The sequence below is a fragment of the Mustelus asterias genome, chromosome 9, assembly GCF_964213995.1.
Source record: "Mustelus asterias chromosome 9, sMusAst1.hap1.1, whole genome shotgun sequence".
NCBI classification, from domain to species: domain Eukaryota; kingdom Metazoa; phylum Chordata; class Chondrichthyes; order Carcharhiniformes; family Triakidae; genus Mustelus; species Mustelus asterias.
The window spans coordinates 114,088,157-114,106,370 of record NC_135809.1 but is presented as its reverse complement, the minus strand read 5'-3'; the positions used below and the strand labels follow the sequence as shown (position 1 = coordinate 114,106,370).

Sequence of the window (18,214 nt, the reverse complement as noted above, 5' to 3'; positions counted from 1 at the left end):
TCTGCGTGGGTTTCTTCCAGGTGCTCCGGTTTCCTCCCACAGTCCAAAGATGTGCGGGTTAGGTGGATTGGCCATGATAAATTGCCCTTAGTGTCAGGGGGACTAGCTAGGGTAAATGCATGGGGTTATGGGGATAGGGCCTGGGTGGGATTGTGGTCGGTGCAGATTCAATGGGCTGAAGGATTCTATGATTCGAACTCCCTGCCTCAGAGCAATAGAGAATCACCAATGCAGCAGTCCAAGAAAGTGGATCGCCATTACCTTCTCAAAGGGGTGAATCAGGCTGAGAAATATTCCACATCCTGAGAATGAGCAATTTTTTAAAAGCCCTGAACTTTCCCTTTCACAGCGAACATCCCTGCAATCTCTAGCCGAGGAGCTGTGTGTGTTTTGCTTTATAATTCGAAAGGGCAATGAATGATTTGAAATTAAAAGTTTTGTTGTTTGCTTTCCTTCGGTAGGTTCCAAGGCTGCAGCAGAATATTCAAATGGAATCTTTGATATTGCCTCGCCAATCCCACCAACCTACCTGAGGTCACTGCAGATTCTGCAGCTTGTGGAGGAATTGCGGATTGGATTGGAAATGTTGGGAAGCGAGCACGAGAAGGAGGAAGTACGGAATCAGATCCCTGCTGCCACTGTGCAAAGCGTTGCGAAGTGGCTGGATAACTTCCCTGTGAGTACACGAAGAGTCGCCTTCACACAGAGTAGGCACCTTAAAAATGGCACTGCAGGAGAGATAGTCTCTTGTCATTTTGATCAGCCCAAAGGTCACACTCTTGTCTCTTGGATTGGACAATAGTGGGTTCAAGTTCCACTCAACACACACAACCATAAGAAGTAGGCCAGTCAGCCCATCGAGTCTGTCCCACTGTTCAGAGAGATCACAACTGATCTGATATGATAATCCTCAACTCCACTTTCCCGCCTTATCCCAATAACCCTTGATTCCCTTTCTGATTACAAATCTGTTTATCTCAACTTCGAACATTCCTAACAACTCACTCAGCCTCTCCAGGTCTCTATGGTAGAGAATGCCACAAATTCACTACCCTCTGAGAGAAGAAATTCCTTTTCATCTTTGTCTTAAATGGGTGGCCCTTCACTCTGAGATTATGCCTTTTGGTCCTAGGCTCTCCCACATCCTATATATCTCAATAAGGTCGCCTCTCATTTGTCTATACTCCAATGATAATGGGTTACTTAACCTCTCCTCATAATTAAATTCCTCCTTGCCCAAGATCAACCAAGCGAACCTTCTCTGGAGTGCCTCCAACGTCAGTGTATCTTTCCTCAGTTAGGGGGATCAAAACTATTCACACGTGAGCAGATGCTCCAGGAGGACACGCCCAGTGCCGTACTGAGGGGGTGCCGCACTGTTGTGGGTGCCAGAGTGGAGTTTTGAAATAAAGGCAGGAAATGTTAGAAATGTTCAGCAGGAGTGAGAAACAGAGTTAACAAGGCTGGGTTTTCCCAGCTCCTCACAGGTCAATTTGGAGGGGGGGGGGGAACCTGGAAATTCAAAATCTCGCATCCCGAGTTTCCTGAGAAGAGCTGGGAACAAATTCAGCAGCTCACTCCACAGATAAAGGCAACCAATTAGGACAATGAATTCAAAAATATGAACAGAGGCGGCACAGTGGTTAGCACTGCTGCCTCACAACGCCAGGACCCGGGTTCAATTCCAACCTTGGGTGACTGTCTGTGTGGACTTTGCACGTTCTCCCCATGTCTGCGTGGGTTTCCTCCGGGTGCTCCGGTTTCCTCCCACAGTCCAAAGCTGTGTGGGTTAAGTTGATTGGCCATGATAAATTGCCCCTTACTCTCGGGGATTAGCAGGGTAAATATGTGGGGTTGCAGCAATAGCTTGGGATGGGATTGTGGTCGGTGCAGACTCGATGGGCCGAATGGCCTCCTTCTGCACTGTAGGGATTATATGAATATAACAAATAGGAGCAGGAATAGGCTTTTTGGCCCACTGATCCTGCCTCACCATTTAATCTTGTACCACGACTCTACGTAGGGACTACTTTCCAAAGGTAGTGGCAGTTTCCTGCTGTTGGGATTGTCTGCTGCCCCGCGACTGAATGCCAAGCCTGGCAGTTCCTCAGTCTTCCTGAGACGGGCCTATCCCCTGTGAGTAGGTTGGAACCAGTGGCTCCAGGCCCTGATGAAGGAGCTGCCAGGATGCAAGTGCCACAGCTCCGGCCAAAATCAATCCTGTGGTCGAATTCCCCCTCTACACCGATAGTCACGTCAGCTTTGTGTCTTCATTCTCAAGTATGGAGCCAAGAGCGCCTCCAAACCTGAGACACCCGTGTGGTCACCTCTCTGCCTCAGCAGGGACCCACTTCTCCTGCTGGGACTGCCAGCCAGATATTGATGCTGGAACCTCTGATGGGGCCCCTCACCTGAAAATCCTGCCTGTTGTCCTTAATAGGATGGCAGAGGCAGCCTTTTAATTGGCTGCCTCCCGTAAATATGTAGTCAGTCATGCTGCTAGCAAGCGTGAGCTCGGGACGCAAGTGTGCCCCGTGTCCCAGGATCGCTGCCCCAACAGGACAATGGCGGACAATATTACAGCTCAAATGACCTTGCTATAGAACATACCTGATGCATTTGGATAAAGGCAAAATACTGCGGATGCTGGAATCTGAAACAAAAACAGAAAATGCTGGAGAAACTCAGCAGGTCTGACGGCATGTGTGGAGAGAGAATGGAGCCAACGTTTTGAGCCTGGATGACCTTCATCAGAGCAGCTCTGACAAAGGGTCATCCAGACTCAACGTTGGCTCTATTCTCTCTCCACAGATGCTCTCTGACCTGCTTGAGTTTCTCCAGCATTTTCTGTTTTTGTTGCAATGGCACATAGCTGATTTATGAAGTATTTCCAGCAATTTCTGCTTTAATAACTGAAATGCCAGAGCTGACAGCACAGTGGGGAGGGAGTTGCCCGGGGAGTCCTCAACATCGACTCTGGACCCCATGAAGTCTCATGGCATCAGGTCAAACATGGGCAAGGAAACTGTCTGCTGTTTACCACCTACTGTCCTTCCCCTGCTAATGAATTAGGTCTCTTCCATGTTGAACACCATCTGGAGGAAGCACTGATACTGGCAAGGGTGCAGAATATATTCTGGTGGAGGATATGAAGCCCATCACCAAGTTGTTCGGTAGCACCATTACTGACCAAACTGGTTGAGTACTGACTAAGAATCTTAGATAGGGCCTGTGGTTGTGAATAAGGAGACCAACAAGATAGAAAAATGTACTTTGCCTTACCCCCACCAATTTAACTGTCACAGATGCATGATGGTATTGGCAGAAGTGACCGCCACACAGCCCTACTGGAGACTAAGACCCATCTTCACACTGAGGATACTATCCAATGTAGCACTGTCACAGTGCTAGAAGAATGAGGGCAGCAGATGCATGGGAACACTGCTACCTGCAAGTTCCCTCTAAGCCACACACCACCCTGCCTTGGAATTATATCGCCATTCCTTTACTGTTGCTGGATCAAAATCCTGGAACTCCCTTCCTAACTAAAGTAGGTGTGTCAACAGCAGATAGACTGCAACGGTTCAAGAGGTGGTTCACCATTACCTCCTTGAGGGCAATTAGGGATGGGCAATAAATTCTGGCCTTGACAGTGATGCACTCGAGCAATGAAATTGTTTTTTTAATTAAATCTGGGCCTGACCAGAATCCAATATAGATCAGCAATCATTCAGGATGATGAGTGAACATGACTTGATGTGAGTTAAGATATGGGCAGTAGAGTTTTGGTTTAGCTTTAAGCAGCTTGAAGCCCTGATGTGGGCTTCCAAGGCGTCAAATATAAACCCAACCTTCGAGTCTTGTGAATACGTCACCCACTGACAGTTTCCATAAGCAAAGCTTCGGAGATCCACGCAAGAAGCGCGTAACAGTAAACCCGCACCATACACTTGTTTAATATGATTCTTGTGTCAGTAAAAGAACTAAACCGGGATGTTAAATAACAGTTGCCAACCCCACAGGTTTGGTCTGGAGTCTCCAGGAACCTTTGGGACAGGGCTGTGGACAGAGAAAATCGAGAGAAAAACTGTGAGGGCCTTTCAAAAAAACAGGTGCACCTTGTTTTCATTCTGTGAGCCGTTTCATTCATTGGACTCATTTTTAAAAACAAAAATAATTGGAGATGGAAAAATTGGCTGGATGATTTTTGACATCAAAAAGTTGGGAAACAGATTCACCTTACATGGGGTGGTGAAGGTGGGGCAGCACGGTGGCACAGTGGTTAGCACTGCTGCCTCACAGCGCCAGGGACCCGGGTTCGATTCCAGCCTTGGGTGACTGTCTGTCTGTGTGGAGTTTGCCTGCTTTCCAAGTGTCTGCCTGGGTTTCCTCCGGGTGCTCCGGTTTCCTCCTAAAGTCCAAAAGACGTGCTGGATAGGTGGATTGGCCATGCTGAATTGCCCCTTTTTTATTCGTTCATGGAATGTCAGTGTCTCTGGCTGGGCCAGCAGTTTTTGCCCATCCCTAATCGTCCTCGAATTGAGTGGCTTTCTAGGCCATTTTCGAGAGAATTTTAAGAGTCAACCACATTGCTGTGGGTCTGGAGTCACAAGTAGGCCAGACCAGGTATGGACGACAGATTTCCTTCCCTAAAGCACATTAGTGCACCAGATGGACTTTTACAACAATCGACAATGGTTTCATGGTCATCAGTAGACTTTTCATTCCAGATTTTTTATTTATTGAATTCAAGTTTCCTCATCTGCCGTGGTGGGATTCAAACCCAGGTCCCCAGAGTCTCTGGATTATTAGTCCAGTGACAATATCACTGCGCCACCACCTCCTCAGTGTCTAAAGATGTGTCGGTTTGGTAGATTAGTCATGGTAAATGTGCGGGTTCTTGGGGACAGGTCGGGCAGGTGGGCCTAGTTAAGATGCTCTTTCAGGGAGTCCAGAATGTTGGGTGTGTCAGCTGACGACTAGCCAGGAAGGGGACGGGTTGTAGTGACTGGGTAGTTGGAGATGAGTGAGAACTTCAGGACAACCCCCAATCGGAATTGGTAACCCTCACTGAGGTCTTCTTTTCCCCAGTTTGTTAAACAAACGGTTAAATTCCACACGAGAAATATAATCCTGAGATCTGGCTCATTCTGTAGCTGTTTATTTTGTCTGTTCATTTCTAGCACACTTGTGTTTACCCTTCGTGCCTCTGGGGTCCAATTACTTATGGCATTCCATAAACACTGAGTGTGTGTGTCTCGGTTTCATAACCTTTGTTGAGTTAAATTGCTTTGCAGCACAACCTTGCCTCACCTTGCTGCCAAACTATGTTGCAAATCTTTCAGTTTAATGATAAGTCATGTGTTTAGTTGGCGTGTAGGGTGCCAGGAATGGAAGAAATCTCCTAAAATGTTTGCTCTGAACCAATCGATGGTGTGGACCAGGCGGAGAATAAAGCGTGACTTGTGCTCAATAAATATGCCTTAACCGTAACCTCGGCAAAACACTTCACACACCTATTGGGTTTTACCTTCCTCTTTTCTCTTGAAGATGTTGGAAAGTTGGTTGCGTCCAATTTTCAGCGCTCCAACCGGTGCTTTGAAGAGTGATAGCTCCAACCAGGGTGCCTGAAGTTTGGCCTTGCGCCTTTTTATCATTGCTTTTGGACATGAGCTGACTACACATGTCAGGTCTCCATGAGCTGTCCATGTGCTTTTCTAGAATGGAGGTTGGGCCGCACACATCAACGACTTGTATTTATACAGCATTTTAACATGGGAAAGCGTCCCAAGCTGCTTCAGAGACGAGTATATCTGACACCGAGCCTCTCAAGGAAATATTAGGACAGGTGACCAAAAACCTGATCAAAAAGGTAGATCTTAAGGAGGAAAATGAGGCAGGGAGTTTTAGGAAAGAGGTTCTCGAGCTGGAGTCACTGTTTTAATTGCATATCAGTTGTGGTTAACTATATGCAGGTGGAGAGTATTGACTGACTTGTTACTTGAGCACACATAAAGAGACACTTACTGGCACTGGTGTGAGGGTTGAATTTGGAGGTATATGCTTGTAATAGCAGAGGTCTTTATGGTGCAGTGATAGTGTTCCTACCTCTGGGCCATAGGATCTAGGTTCAAGTCCCACTTTGGGACTTTATGTTCACAGGATGTGTGTTCGTAACCTAGCAAAACAGTTGGTTATCAGACTGTAAATCCTTCCAGTATGCCTGATAGGCGGCAAAGAATGGGAAAGTTTTCTGGTTTGCGATACTGCAGAAGGCGACAGCAAACCACTGCAGTACTTTGCCAAGCATGGACTAATCCATCCATTGTCACCAATGCCCTCTTAGGTCATGGTACCTGAAGGACACTTGTAATGTTTCACTCCATGGATAAATCTGCACAGAGTAAGGATTGGCTCTGGCTTCATCATTCAGGAGTTTAACACACGGCTGCTAATAGTGGGACAATTCAAATTGGGGATTTGCAATCGTCTAGGAGTGCAAAGATCTTGAAGAGTTATAGGGCTGGAGGAGATTGTAGAGACAGGGAGGGCTGAGGCAACAGAGGGGTTTGGAAACAAAGGTGTGAATATTAGATTCAAGATATTGTTTGACCGAATGTCGATGCAGGTCAGTGAGCACAGAGGTGAAAGGTGAATGGGACTTGGTTGTAGGGTGGAAGGTGGGAGGTCAGATTGTGTCTGGTGGAGGAGTGCGGGGAGGACAGGAGTGAAAGAGTGACAAGCGGTAGAAAGCTCTGTTTCATGGTTTGGTCTTGTGGCCTAACCTATATCAGGAAGGGGTTCCCTCTACTTTTGAGTAACTCTCGTCTGACTCGGGTGGATTACTTCTAAACTACTTATTGACAATATATACATGATCAACTATTAGGTAAGCCCATCTCTCTTGTGTGCAGCCTATATCCTGAGTTCTACAGAGTCTACAGCACATGACTGCTGATGTCACTGGTACATCATGGCGACCATCACTATTAACCCATTGTACCAAAAGCTCAATCGCAAGTGCTGTTGAGTTGGGGACACAACTCCTCCTCCTCTGTCCACAGAAACATACTTAATAAAAATTTGAGAGGTCACTGATCCACCCGATTCAAATTTGTTTTTGCAAACATGGCTCAGAACCTCTTTTATACATGTACGAAGTCTAATGCCAATTGTAAGTGCCCATCTGAATGCTGATTTTTTTTTTAAAAATTCATTCGTGGCACATGGGCGTCTCTGGCTGACCAGCTGCCCACCACTAGTTGCCATTGGAGGGCAGTTGATAGTCAACAACACTGCTGTGGCTCTGGAGTCCCCTACCTGGGCCCCAGTTCTGGGATTCCCTCCCTCAACCTCTCTGCCTCACTACACACACCTCCTAATTTAAGTCTCTTCTTAAAACCAATCTCTTGAAACAAGATTTTAGTCACATGTCCTATATCTATTGTCCAATGTGGCTGGATGTCAAATTTTGCTTGATAATGCTCCTTTATTTTATTCATCAGTGGGACATGGGCGTTACTCGATGCCCATCCCTAGTTGCCCTTGAACTGAGTGGCTTGCTATGCCATTTCAAAGGGCAGTTGAGAGTCAACCACATTGCTCTGGAGTCACATGTAGGCCAAACCTGATAAGGAAAGCAGATTTCCTTCCCTAAAGGACATTAGTGAATCCAGATGGGTTTTTATGACAAACAACAATGGCAATCAATAGATTCTTAATTCCAAATGTTTTTATTGAATTCAAATTCCACCACCAGGGGCGGTGGGATTCAAACCTGGGTCCCCAGAACGTTAGCTGAGTTTCTGGATTAATAGTCTGCGAGAATACCACTAGGCCATCGCCTCCCCGCTTGGCCACCTTTACCAAAATGACGGTGCCTGAGACACAGGTAAAAATGAACACAGAGAATGTTTGAATTTTCAGTGTTCTGCTGATTGGAGATTATAGACTAAAATGATTTTATTCTAAAGGTGGTAGAAGTGGAAAAACTTAACATTCAGCAAAGTGCTCAAAAACAGGTTATAAATCAAAACAGAAAGTACTGGAAAAACTCAGCAGGTCTGACAGTATCTTTGGAGAGAAAAACACAGTTAATGTTTTGAGTCCATGATTCCTATCACTAACCCTCTTCTTTCCAAGTCTATAATTCATCACATTTCTATCCCTTTTCGGTTCTGTGGACGTGGACTCGACACGAGCTGTGTTATTCTCTCTCCACAAATGCTGTCAGACCTACTGGGTTTATCCAGCATTTTCTGTTTTTATTTTGGGTTTCCAGCATCCGATCGATGTCTTTTGCTTTTATGTAGGTTATGTTAAAGGTTTATAAAACGCTGGCTGGGTCCCTGCTGGAGTATTGTGCCCAATTCTGGGCACCACGCTTCAGGAAGGATGTCCAGCCTTGAGAGAGAGGGGGGGGGGGGGGGGAGGTGGCAGTGGCGATTGACTGGAATGATAGCAGGGATGTGGGTCTTTAGTTGTATGGGGAAATGGGGAAAATTGAGATTGTTTACCTTAGAGCAGGGAAGATCAAGTGGAGATAATCATGAGGGGTTTTACTAAGAATAAGTGAGGAGAAACTGTTTCCACTTACAGAAGGGACAGTAACCAGAGGATAATTGACAGGGCAATCAGAAGGGGAGAGAGTTTATTTGCACCATGGGTGGTTGTGACCTGGTATATACTGCCTAAAAGGCAGTGACAGCAGATTTGATCGTAGCTTAATTGGATAAATACTTGACTAGAAAAAATTAGCAGTGCTGTTGGCAGGGTGGGTGGGGGAGGGGGGGGGGAGCAGTGGGACTAACTTGACTCTTTTTCAAAGAGCTGGCACAGGCATGATGGGCTGAATGGCCATCATATAATTCTGTGCTTTTCTTTGCATTTAGTGTGAAAATTGTTTTTTTTTGTAATTTTCTTCCTGAACGAATGGGAAGTGTTGCATTTTTTAGATCGAGGTGCGTTGCTGGTAGCAGCCTTCACACGTAGCAGTTTTCAGACAGGGAGGAAATATTTGGAAGTTGTATAAAGCCAACGCAGAACGCCCGCCTGGTGCAAGACTACAATTACTTCCTGTTTTACTCCTTAGTCCTCAGCAAGCTCAAGCTTAGTCCCACCAGGAACAATGTGAGCATTGAAAGCTCCATCTCGTGAGGGGTAAGTCCCGGAGGAGATCAAGAGCAAGATTTCTTTTTCTCTCTACGTCGCTTTCTGTTTAATGATCCGTTTTGCTCTGAAGAATTTTGTTTTGACCTGAGGAGAGCTCGCAGGCTGTATTCAGTTGACGTGGGTCTGTCTGTCTGTCTGTCTGTCTGTGTGTGTGTGTCTGATGATCCAGACAGCTGTTACTGTTTAAAGATCCTTCATTCCGTGCCAGATGTTTTTTTTTTAATAAAATGCCTTTGATATTCAGAGATGCACTGCCACTGGATTCACTTAGTCAAATTGAGAGGTTGTTATTTTTTCTTCCACTGGGATGTAAGACAGACTCTTGTTGCTTTTAAAAACAACTTGAATTGGAAGGGATAGATATCATGGCAAGAGTTAAAAACCGTGAATCTGCCCAGAGGATGGATGCACCATGAGTAAGGTAAACCCGGTGATTCTTTTGTCTGAAGAGATGCATTGTTCTATTTTTTCTTTTAAAAAATAGTAAATCTATTTGCGTCACAAGACAACATTGATCAAACTTTTAACCACCTCTGGCACCGCTTCCCTGCTTGTCCCTTCTCTGTGCTTGTCCAATTCTGACCTCCTGAACATCCCCAACTTTAATCGTCTGACTACTGTTGGCTGTGCCATCCGCTGTCCTGCCCTCAGCTTTGGAATTCCCTCCCGGATCTCCTCCGCTTCACTCTCTCCTCTTCCTTGTCCTATCCTTTGACCACCTGTCCTGATGTCTTGTTTCGTTCAGTGGCTGGGTTTGTTGATAACATTCCTCTGGGGTTAAACTATTTTTAAAGGCGTTTTACACGTGCACGTTGACGTTGGAAGTCGAAAGGTTAACTTTGTGAACCTAAATGTGAAGTAATCCAATGCCTTACTGTGAATGGTCCCCCTGTTAAATGTTGTGACAGCTCAAAGGTGATATAGTATGGACTCCATGGGCTGAATGGCCACTTTCTGTGCCTTAAAGACTGTGTGACTCTTTGGAGACGAAACGACATGCAGACAGAAGGAAAATCTAATGTAATTAACAGGTGCATGTATCAAGAGCTGTTTTTCTCTTAAGTTTGGGATTAAATCCTGCCTCCTGTTGTTGAAGGATGCAGCTTCAACCATTACCGTGACTCCCAAGTATGGAATGATGCGAGAAGACCATAGAATCCCTACAGTGCAGAGGGCGGCCATTCTTTTTGATTTGATTCATTATTGTCACATAAGAACATAAGAATTAGGAGCAGGAGGAGGCCATCTGGCCCCTTGACCCTGCTCCGCCACTCAATAAGATCATGGCTGATCTTTTTGTGGACTCAGCTCCACTTACCCGCCCGCTCACCATAACCCTTAATTCCTTTACTGTTCAAAAATTTATCTATCCTTGCCTTAAAAACATTCAATGAGGTGGCCTCAACTGCTTCACTGGGCAGGGAATTCCACAGATTCCTTTGTGTGAAGAAGTTCCTCCTCAACTCAGTCCTAAATCTGCTTCCCCTTATTTTGAGGCCATGCCCCCCTAGTTCTAGTTTCACCTGCCAATGGAAACAACTTCCCTTATCTTATCTATTCCCTTCATAATCTTATATGTTTCTATAAGATCTCCCCTCATTCTTCTGAATTCCAATGAGTATAGCCCCAGTCTACTCAGTCTCTCCTCATAAGCCAACCCTCTCAACTCCGGAATCAACCTTGTGAATCTCCTCTGTACCCCCTCCAGTGCCAGTATATCCTTTCTCAAGTAAGGAGAGCAAAACTGTACACAGTACTCCAGGTGTGGCCTCACCAGCACCTTATACAGCTGCAACATAACCTCTCTGTTTTTAAACTCCGTCCCTCAAGCAATGAAGGACAAAATTCCATTTGCCTTCTTAATTACCTGCTGCACCTGCAAACCAACTCCTTGTGATTCTTGCACAAGGACACCCAGCTCATTATGCACAGCAGCATGCTGCAATTTTTTCTCATTTAAATAATAGTTCATTCTGCTGTTATTCCGACCAAAATTTACCAACATTGTACTCCATCTGCCAGACCCTCGCCCACTTCTTTAGACTATCTATATCTCTTTGCAGACTTTCAGCATCCTGTGCACACTTTGCTCTGCCACTCATCTTAGTGTCATCTGTGAATTTTGACACACGACACTTGGTACATGTATTAGTATGCAGTGAAAAGTATCATTTTTTGTGCGCTATACAGACAAAGCATACCGTACAAAGAAAAGGAAAGGAGAGTGTGCAGAATGGGGTGTTATAGTCATACCTAGGGTGTAGAGAAAGATCAACTTAATGTGAGGTAGGTCTATTCAAAAGTCTGGCAGCAGGGAAGGAGCTGTTTTTAAGTTGATTGGTACTTGTCCTCCGATTTTTCTATCTTTCTCCTGATGGAAGAGGGTATGTCCAGATGCATGTGGTCCTTGATTATGCTGGCTGCTTTTCCGAGGCAGCGGGAAGTGTAGACAGAGTCAATGGATGGGAGGCTGGTTTGAGTGATGGACTGGGCTTCCTTCATGCGCTTTGTAGTTCCTTGCAGTCTTGGGCAGAGCAGGAGCCGTACCAAGCTGTGATACAACCAGAAGGAATGCTTTCGTCGTGGACATGCCAAATTTCATCAGCCCATCAAGTCTGCACCGGCCCTCCAAAACAGCACTTTCCCTCCGCCCTCCCACGTCTAACCTACCCCCATAACTCTGCGCATCAATCACGGCCAATCCACTTAACCTGCAAACCTTTGAATGGAGACCTTGGATCGCCGCAATGTCCACAAGAGTTATTTTGGTCGTAAACAATCTGCAGCCTTCCAACAGGGAGGGAGTTGCTGTTTAAATATGTTGCAGCCCTGCCAAAGGCCATTGATGGGGAGACATTGCGATGCCAAAGCTGCTGATTGACTGCAGTTAGAAGAATGAAAAGTAAACTAAATGAAGCACATAAAATTCTTAAGGGGCTGAACAGGGTAAGATGCTGAGAAAATATTTCTCCTAACTGAGGAGTCCGGAACTTGGGTCAGTCCCAATATAAGCAGTCGACCATTTAGTACTGAGATGATGATAAGTTTCTTGATTTGGAGGGTTGTGAATCTCGGGAATACTCTATCCCAGAATGGATGCTGAATTGTTGAGTATATTTAAGACAGACATCGACAGATTGCTGGATAATAAGGGAGTTAAAAAGTGATTATGGTGGCTATGGTTGCCAGTCCTCTCAGACTGGCTTGTAGTCTCAAGGAATTGAAGATCAATTTCTAGGACACTGTTGTATACAACCCCGGAGACAAATCATTGGGATGTTGCAAAGATCGGTCTTTTTTTTGTCATTTCTCTTTACAGATATAAAGCAATTGAACATGTGGGGGAAGCAGGTTGTTTGACTGACAGTCAAGCATTATCCACTTGGGTAATAAGTCTTTTTGCTTTTCGATTGGTGGAGGAAGGCAGTGTATCACAACAATGAATGTGTTGGCCAATTAATGGCTGGAGCATGGGGGCAAGTCATGTGATGAAATCTGCAGGAATACATTCAAATCAGTTGGTAACCCTCGTGGTGTTGAGGTTAAAAAATTAGCCATGATCGTATTAAATGGAGGAGTAAGTTGACCTAAATGACAGACTCCTGCTGCTAGTTTTGATATTCTAAAGGAAAAAACTCTCTCTCAACATCTCCATTGATCACACACAAAGTTGCTGTTAAAATATTTCTTTAATTCATACAGTTTCTTAGAAAAAAAACACACGCACAACAATGACCCAAGATTTGTGATGTTCCCCCATTAGTCAGACCCATGCTGAACATTTAGATATTAAATATTTTTGTGCCCTTACTTGTTGAGAGTGAGAGCTGATAACGTTGTAGCAAAGGCAACAGAGCATCTGAGACCATCTCAGTGAGCAATGAAACCATCCTAATCAATGAGATGTGAGTATTGGGAAAGAAACCAAGGAATGACAGAGGGAAATCAGGCGAATTGGAATCAAATCTCGTCCAGAAAGAGAATGAAAGATTGTAGAGAGAGAAAGAAGGACAGCACGGAAAATTCAGGAAAAAAACATTTAAAATGTTAAAATTTGACATTTTAAAAGTCTCCAACAGCAATTGAATACATGAGTCGGGACGTCTTGTTGAAGTTGTACAAGACGTTATTAGCAAGGCCATGCTTGGAATACTGTGTACAGTTCTGGTCACCCTATTATAGAAATGATATTATTAAACTAGAAAGAGTGCAGAAAAGATCATCTAGGATGCTACCAGGACTTGATGGTTTGAGTTATAAGGAGAGGCTGGATAGACTGGGACTTTTTTCCCTGGAGCATAGTAGGCTTAGGGGTGATCTTATAGAGGTCTGTGAAATAATGAGGGGCATAGATAAGGTAGATAATCAACATCTTTTCCCAAAGGTAGGGGAGTCTAAAACTAGAGGGCATAGGGTTTAAGATGGGAGGGGAGAGATACAAAAGGGTCCAGAGGGGCATTTTGTTTCACTCGGAGGGTGGTGAGTGTCTGGAACGTGCTGCCAGAGGCAGAAGTAGAGGCGGGTACAATTTTGTCTTTTTAAAAAGCATTTAGACAGTTATATGGGTAAAATGGGTATGGAGGGATATGGGCCAAATGCGGGCAATTGGGACTAGCTTAGTGGTTAAAAAGTGGGCAGCATAGACAAGCAGGGCCTGTTTCCATGCTGTAAACCTCTATGACTCTAATTCACAATCAAAAGGAATGAGAAGCCACATTCTTAATTGTTCGTTTTCTGGACCAGAGGTATTGATTGGTAATCATTAACAATTACCATTTTGTAAAAAGAATGCTTATGCCATTGATTGCTACACTTAACCTTCTGCAGTGAGTTTAATGGGTAAACAAATGCAGCAATATCATGAACTCATGGGCAGGTTTTTGTGAATGGTGCAAATCGTCCAGCGACTTGTGATGATTCACAATCCACGCCAACATTTGCTGGACATTTTACGTGTTATAGTGAGTATTGTTCCAACACCACCATTTTTATCACATGTTCTGGGTTATTGCCTTTCATTTTCTGAGCTCGTTGGACATTAGGTAACATGGAACAAGAAGTAAACACAACAGAACTGAGAGAATCTCAGCATCTCGTATTCCGCACAGCAAATGCCAAACCCACAGCAGATAAAACCACCAATATAGAAACATAGGAACTAGAAGCAGGAGTTAGGCCATTCGGCCCTTCGAGCCTGCTCCACCATTCATTTTGATCATGGCTGATCATCGAATTCAATATCCTGATCCCTCCACTTCCCGAACAAAAGTAATAGATTTGCATTCATACAGCATCTTTGAAATGCTCATGATGTCCTCAAGTGTTTCAAGAACTATGAATAACTCCTAAAATAAGGGGCGGAATTTTATGGCCTCGCTTGTCCCGAAACCGTAAAATCCTACCTGAGGTCAACGGACCTTCCCATGGTCGTCCGTCCGCCCGCTCCGATTCCCATGGCGGGCAGGAGAGGCTGTTTCCTCTAGTAGGGCAATCTAGAACAAGGGGTCATAGTTTTAGGATAAGGGGTGACAGATTTAAAACCGAGATGAGGAGAAATTATTTCACTTAAAGGGTTATGAGTCAATGGAATTCACTCCCCCAAAGTGCGGTGGATGCCGGGACTTTGAGTAAATTAAAGGAAGAGGTGGACAGATTTTTAATTAGTAAAGGCTTGAAGGGCTATGGTGAATGGACAGGAAAGTGCATTGAGGTCAGGATGAGATCAGCCATGATATTGAATGGCAGAGCAGGCTCGAGGGGCTGCATTCCCTACTCCTGTTCTAAGTTCTTATGTCATGTTCTTGTGTTCATTTGAAAACAAGTGAGAACATTTTTAAAAAACCTGTTGTTTAACCAGAAGCCAGTGTAGATCAGTGAGCCCAAAAGCTTTGTGTTTCAAGCCTTTTGATTCTCTTCCTGGCATCCTTCTTCTCAGAGTTGGCTGTATTGATTTTTTGTTTTTCAATGATATTTCTCTTGAGACTCCCATTGTGTAGAGTCTCAATGTCACTTCATCCATCAAAAGAGAGATCAGTTCAGAGCAAGGCTGTCAGACAACAGAGAAGGGTAAAAGACATCATCAAACCAATATTTTTTTGAGCCCAGCATCATTGTAAAAGACCATGCCCTGAGTGAAAGTTCTCCCAACCTTTGCTGATGATTCTAAACCTGATATACTTAACAGATAGAGCCACAGGAACTCTCAATTCAATTCATTTTGTTGCCTCCAGCTTTTGACTTAAACACAACTGTGCCCAATATTGTAATTCTTCACTCTCTTGTAACTTAAGAACACAGCAACTGACCAGTTTTTGTTTTCTATCTCTCCCTTTGGATCCCATAATACAAACTTGATTCCTCTTGGAATGCTGATGAACAGGGATGGAAGGAAGCAGTCTGCATTTTCCTTTAAAAATAACAGTGAGGCTAACAGTATTACTAAGATGGAAATCGGACAGCAACTTCTGGTCACCAAATATGTGTAGTTCAACATGGAAATCCGGAGGCTGCTGTCTAAGATACTTTGTCCTCTGAAACATCCTCATACACACTGTCTTATTTTCAGAGCTATCATTCAAATACATGGAACAGCATGACATTGGCTCTACTTAACTGATAGATACTATAAATGATACTCTCCAGAAATGTTAAATCAAGCCCAATCAAATGTAATTACCCATTTAACACCCTTTATTTTTCTTTATTCTTTCATGAGATGTGAGCATTGCCGGCAAGGCCAGCATTTGCCACCTGTTCCTAACTGCCCCCTGAATGACTTGCTCGGCCATTTACGAGGGCAATTATGAGTCGGGAGCTGCATGCAGGCCAGAACGGGTAAGGATGGCAAGTTTCCTTCCCTAAAGGGCATTAGTGAACCGGATAGGTTTTTGTAACAATTAATAGTTTCATGCGCACCATTATTGAGACTAGCTTTAGATTCCATATTTTATTAATTGAATGTAAATTCCACCAGCTGCTGTGATGGGATTTGAATCAATGTACCCAGAGCCTTAGCTCAGACCTCTGGATTATTAGTCCAGTGACTTTACCACTCTACTATTGTCTCCTGTCGACTGTTAAACAACATCTCTGGTACTGAAAATTTACTTTTAAACGTGTTAGAGTCTCATTCCTTCAGATGGTAATTATTGTTGGAGATTTTAAAATATATATTTTATATATATATTATATTAATATATAAATATATATATTATATATATATAGAATCATAGAAACCCTACAGTACAGAAAGAGGCCATTCGGCCCTTTGAATCTGCACCGACCACAATCCCACCCAGGCCCTACCCCCATATTCCTACATATTTTACCCGCTAATCCCTCTAACCTACACATCCCAGGACACTAAGGGGCAATTTTAGCATGGCCAATCAACCTAACCTAAATTTATATATATATATAATATATGTATAAATATTTATATATATATATATATATATATAATATACATTTGTTATAATCATTTAATCCCTTATCACTCCCTCTCTATGTATGATCTGACATTGAATTTCTTATTCTAGACTATCCTGTCTCGTCACTCATTAACTATACTTTCATCCAAATGGTAACAAAATGTAACCACGGTGACACAGTGGTTAGCATTGCTGCCTCACAGCGCCAGGGACCTGGGTTCGATTCCCGGCTTGGGCCACTGTCTGGAGTCTGCACATTCTCTCCCGTGTCTGCGTGGGTTTCCTCCGGGTGCTCCGGTTTCCTCCCACAGTCCAAAGATGTGTAGGTTAGGTGGATTGGCCATGCTAAATTGACCCTTAGTGGCGGGGGGGGGGGGGGGTGAGTCTGGAGTAAATGCGTGGGGATAGGGCCTGGGTGGGATTGTGGTCGGTGCAGACTCGATGGGCCAACTGGCCGCCTCCTGTACTGTAGGGATTCCATTCTGTGATTCTGTTTAGGAGAAATCTAGTTGTTTGCCCTATGTATGGGCCACGGATACGCTACAGAAGATGCTGCACTGATGCATGGTTGACTAATGAGACTTTGCTATGCTAAGCCAGTAAAATGTCTGTGGGCAAGTATATGAACTGTCTAACAGTGAAATGCAGCCCGAATTTACAGCTAGTTTGTTGAAAAATAAGAACCTTGAATTTTTTTTACATACGTACACACGTACAGTATCAAAATACATATTTAATATAAGCTGCGTCCCATCCAAGTACCCAATGTTCCTCCAATCCTGACCTGCTGTGCATCATCCACTTCCTTTGTCCCTCCATTGATTTGATTTATTATTGTCACATGTATTAACATACATTGAAAAGTATTGTTTCTTGCGCGCTATACAGACAAAGCATACCGTTCATAGAGAAGGAAACGAGTGAGTGCAGAATGTAGTGTTACGGTTATAGTTAGGGTGTAGAGAAAGATCAACTTAAGGTAAATCCATTCAAAAGCCTGACAGCAGCAGGGAAGAAGCTGTTCTTGAGTCGGTTGATGCATGACCTCAGACTTTTGTATCTTTTTCCCAATGGAAGAAGGTGGAAGAAAGTATGTCCGGGGTGCGTGGGGTCCTTAATTATGCTGGCTGCTTTGCTGAGGCAGCGGGAAGTGTAGACAGAGTCAATGGATGGGAGGCTGGTTTGCGTGATGGACTGGGCTACATTCACGACCCTTTGTAGTTTCTTGCGGTCTTGGGCAGAGCAGGAGCCATACCAAGCTGTGATACAACCAGAAAGAATGTTTTCTATGGTGCATCTGTAAAAGTTGGTGCGAGTCGTAGCTGACATGCCAAATTTCCTTAGTCTTCTGAGAAAGTAGAGGTGTCGGTGAGCTTTCGTAACTATAGTGTCGGCATGGTGACATTGGTGGCTATGCCTTCAGCTGCCTAGACCTGAGCCCTGAATTCCCCCGCTAAGCCTACTGAACAGCACGGTGGAACAGTGGTTAGCACTGCTGCCTCACAATACCAGTGACCTGGGTTCAACTCCAGCCTTGGATGATTGTGTGGGGTTTGCACATTCTCCCCATGTCTGCATGGGTTTCCTCCCACAGTCCAAAGATGTGCAGGAAC

At 44.3% G+C, this 18,214-nt stretch overlaps 1 protein-coding gene across 1 annotated transcript in view; it reads left to right on the top strand.

The window, feature by feature from the left end:
- Window positions 1-18,214, top strand: part of ppfibp2b (PPFIA binding protein 2b) — a 299,033-nt gene that overhangs the window by 136,396 nt on the left and 144,423 nt on the right. Inside the window, exons 3-4 of the mRNA XM_078220899.1 lie at window positions 462-676; window positions 4,023-4,112. Coding sequence (XP_078077025.1) covers window positions 462-676; window positions 4,023-4,112 — 305 coding nt within the window. The remainder of the gene's footprint in view (window positions 1-461; window positions 677-4,022; window positions 4,113-18,214) is intronic.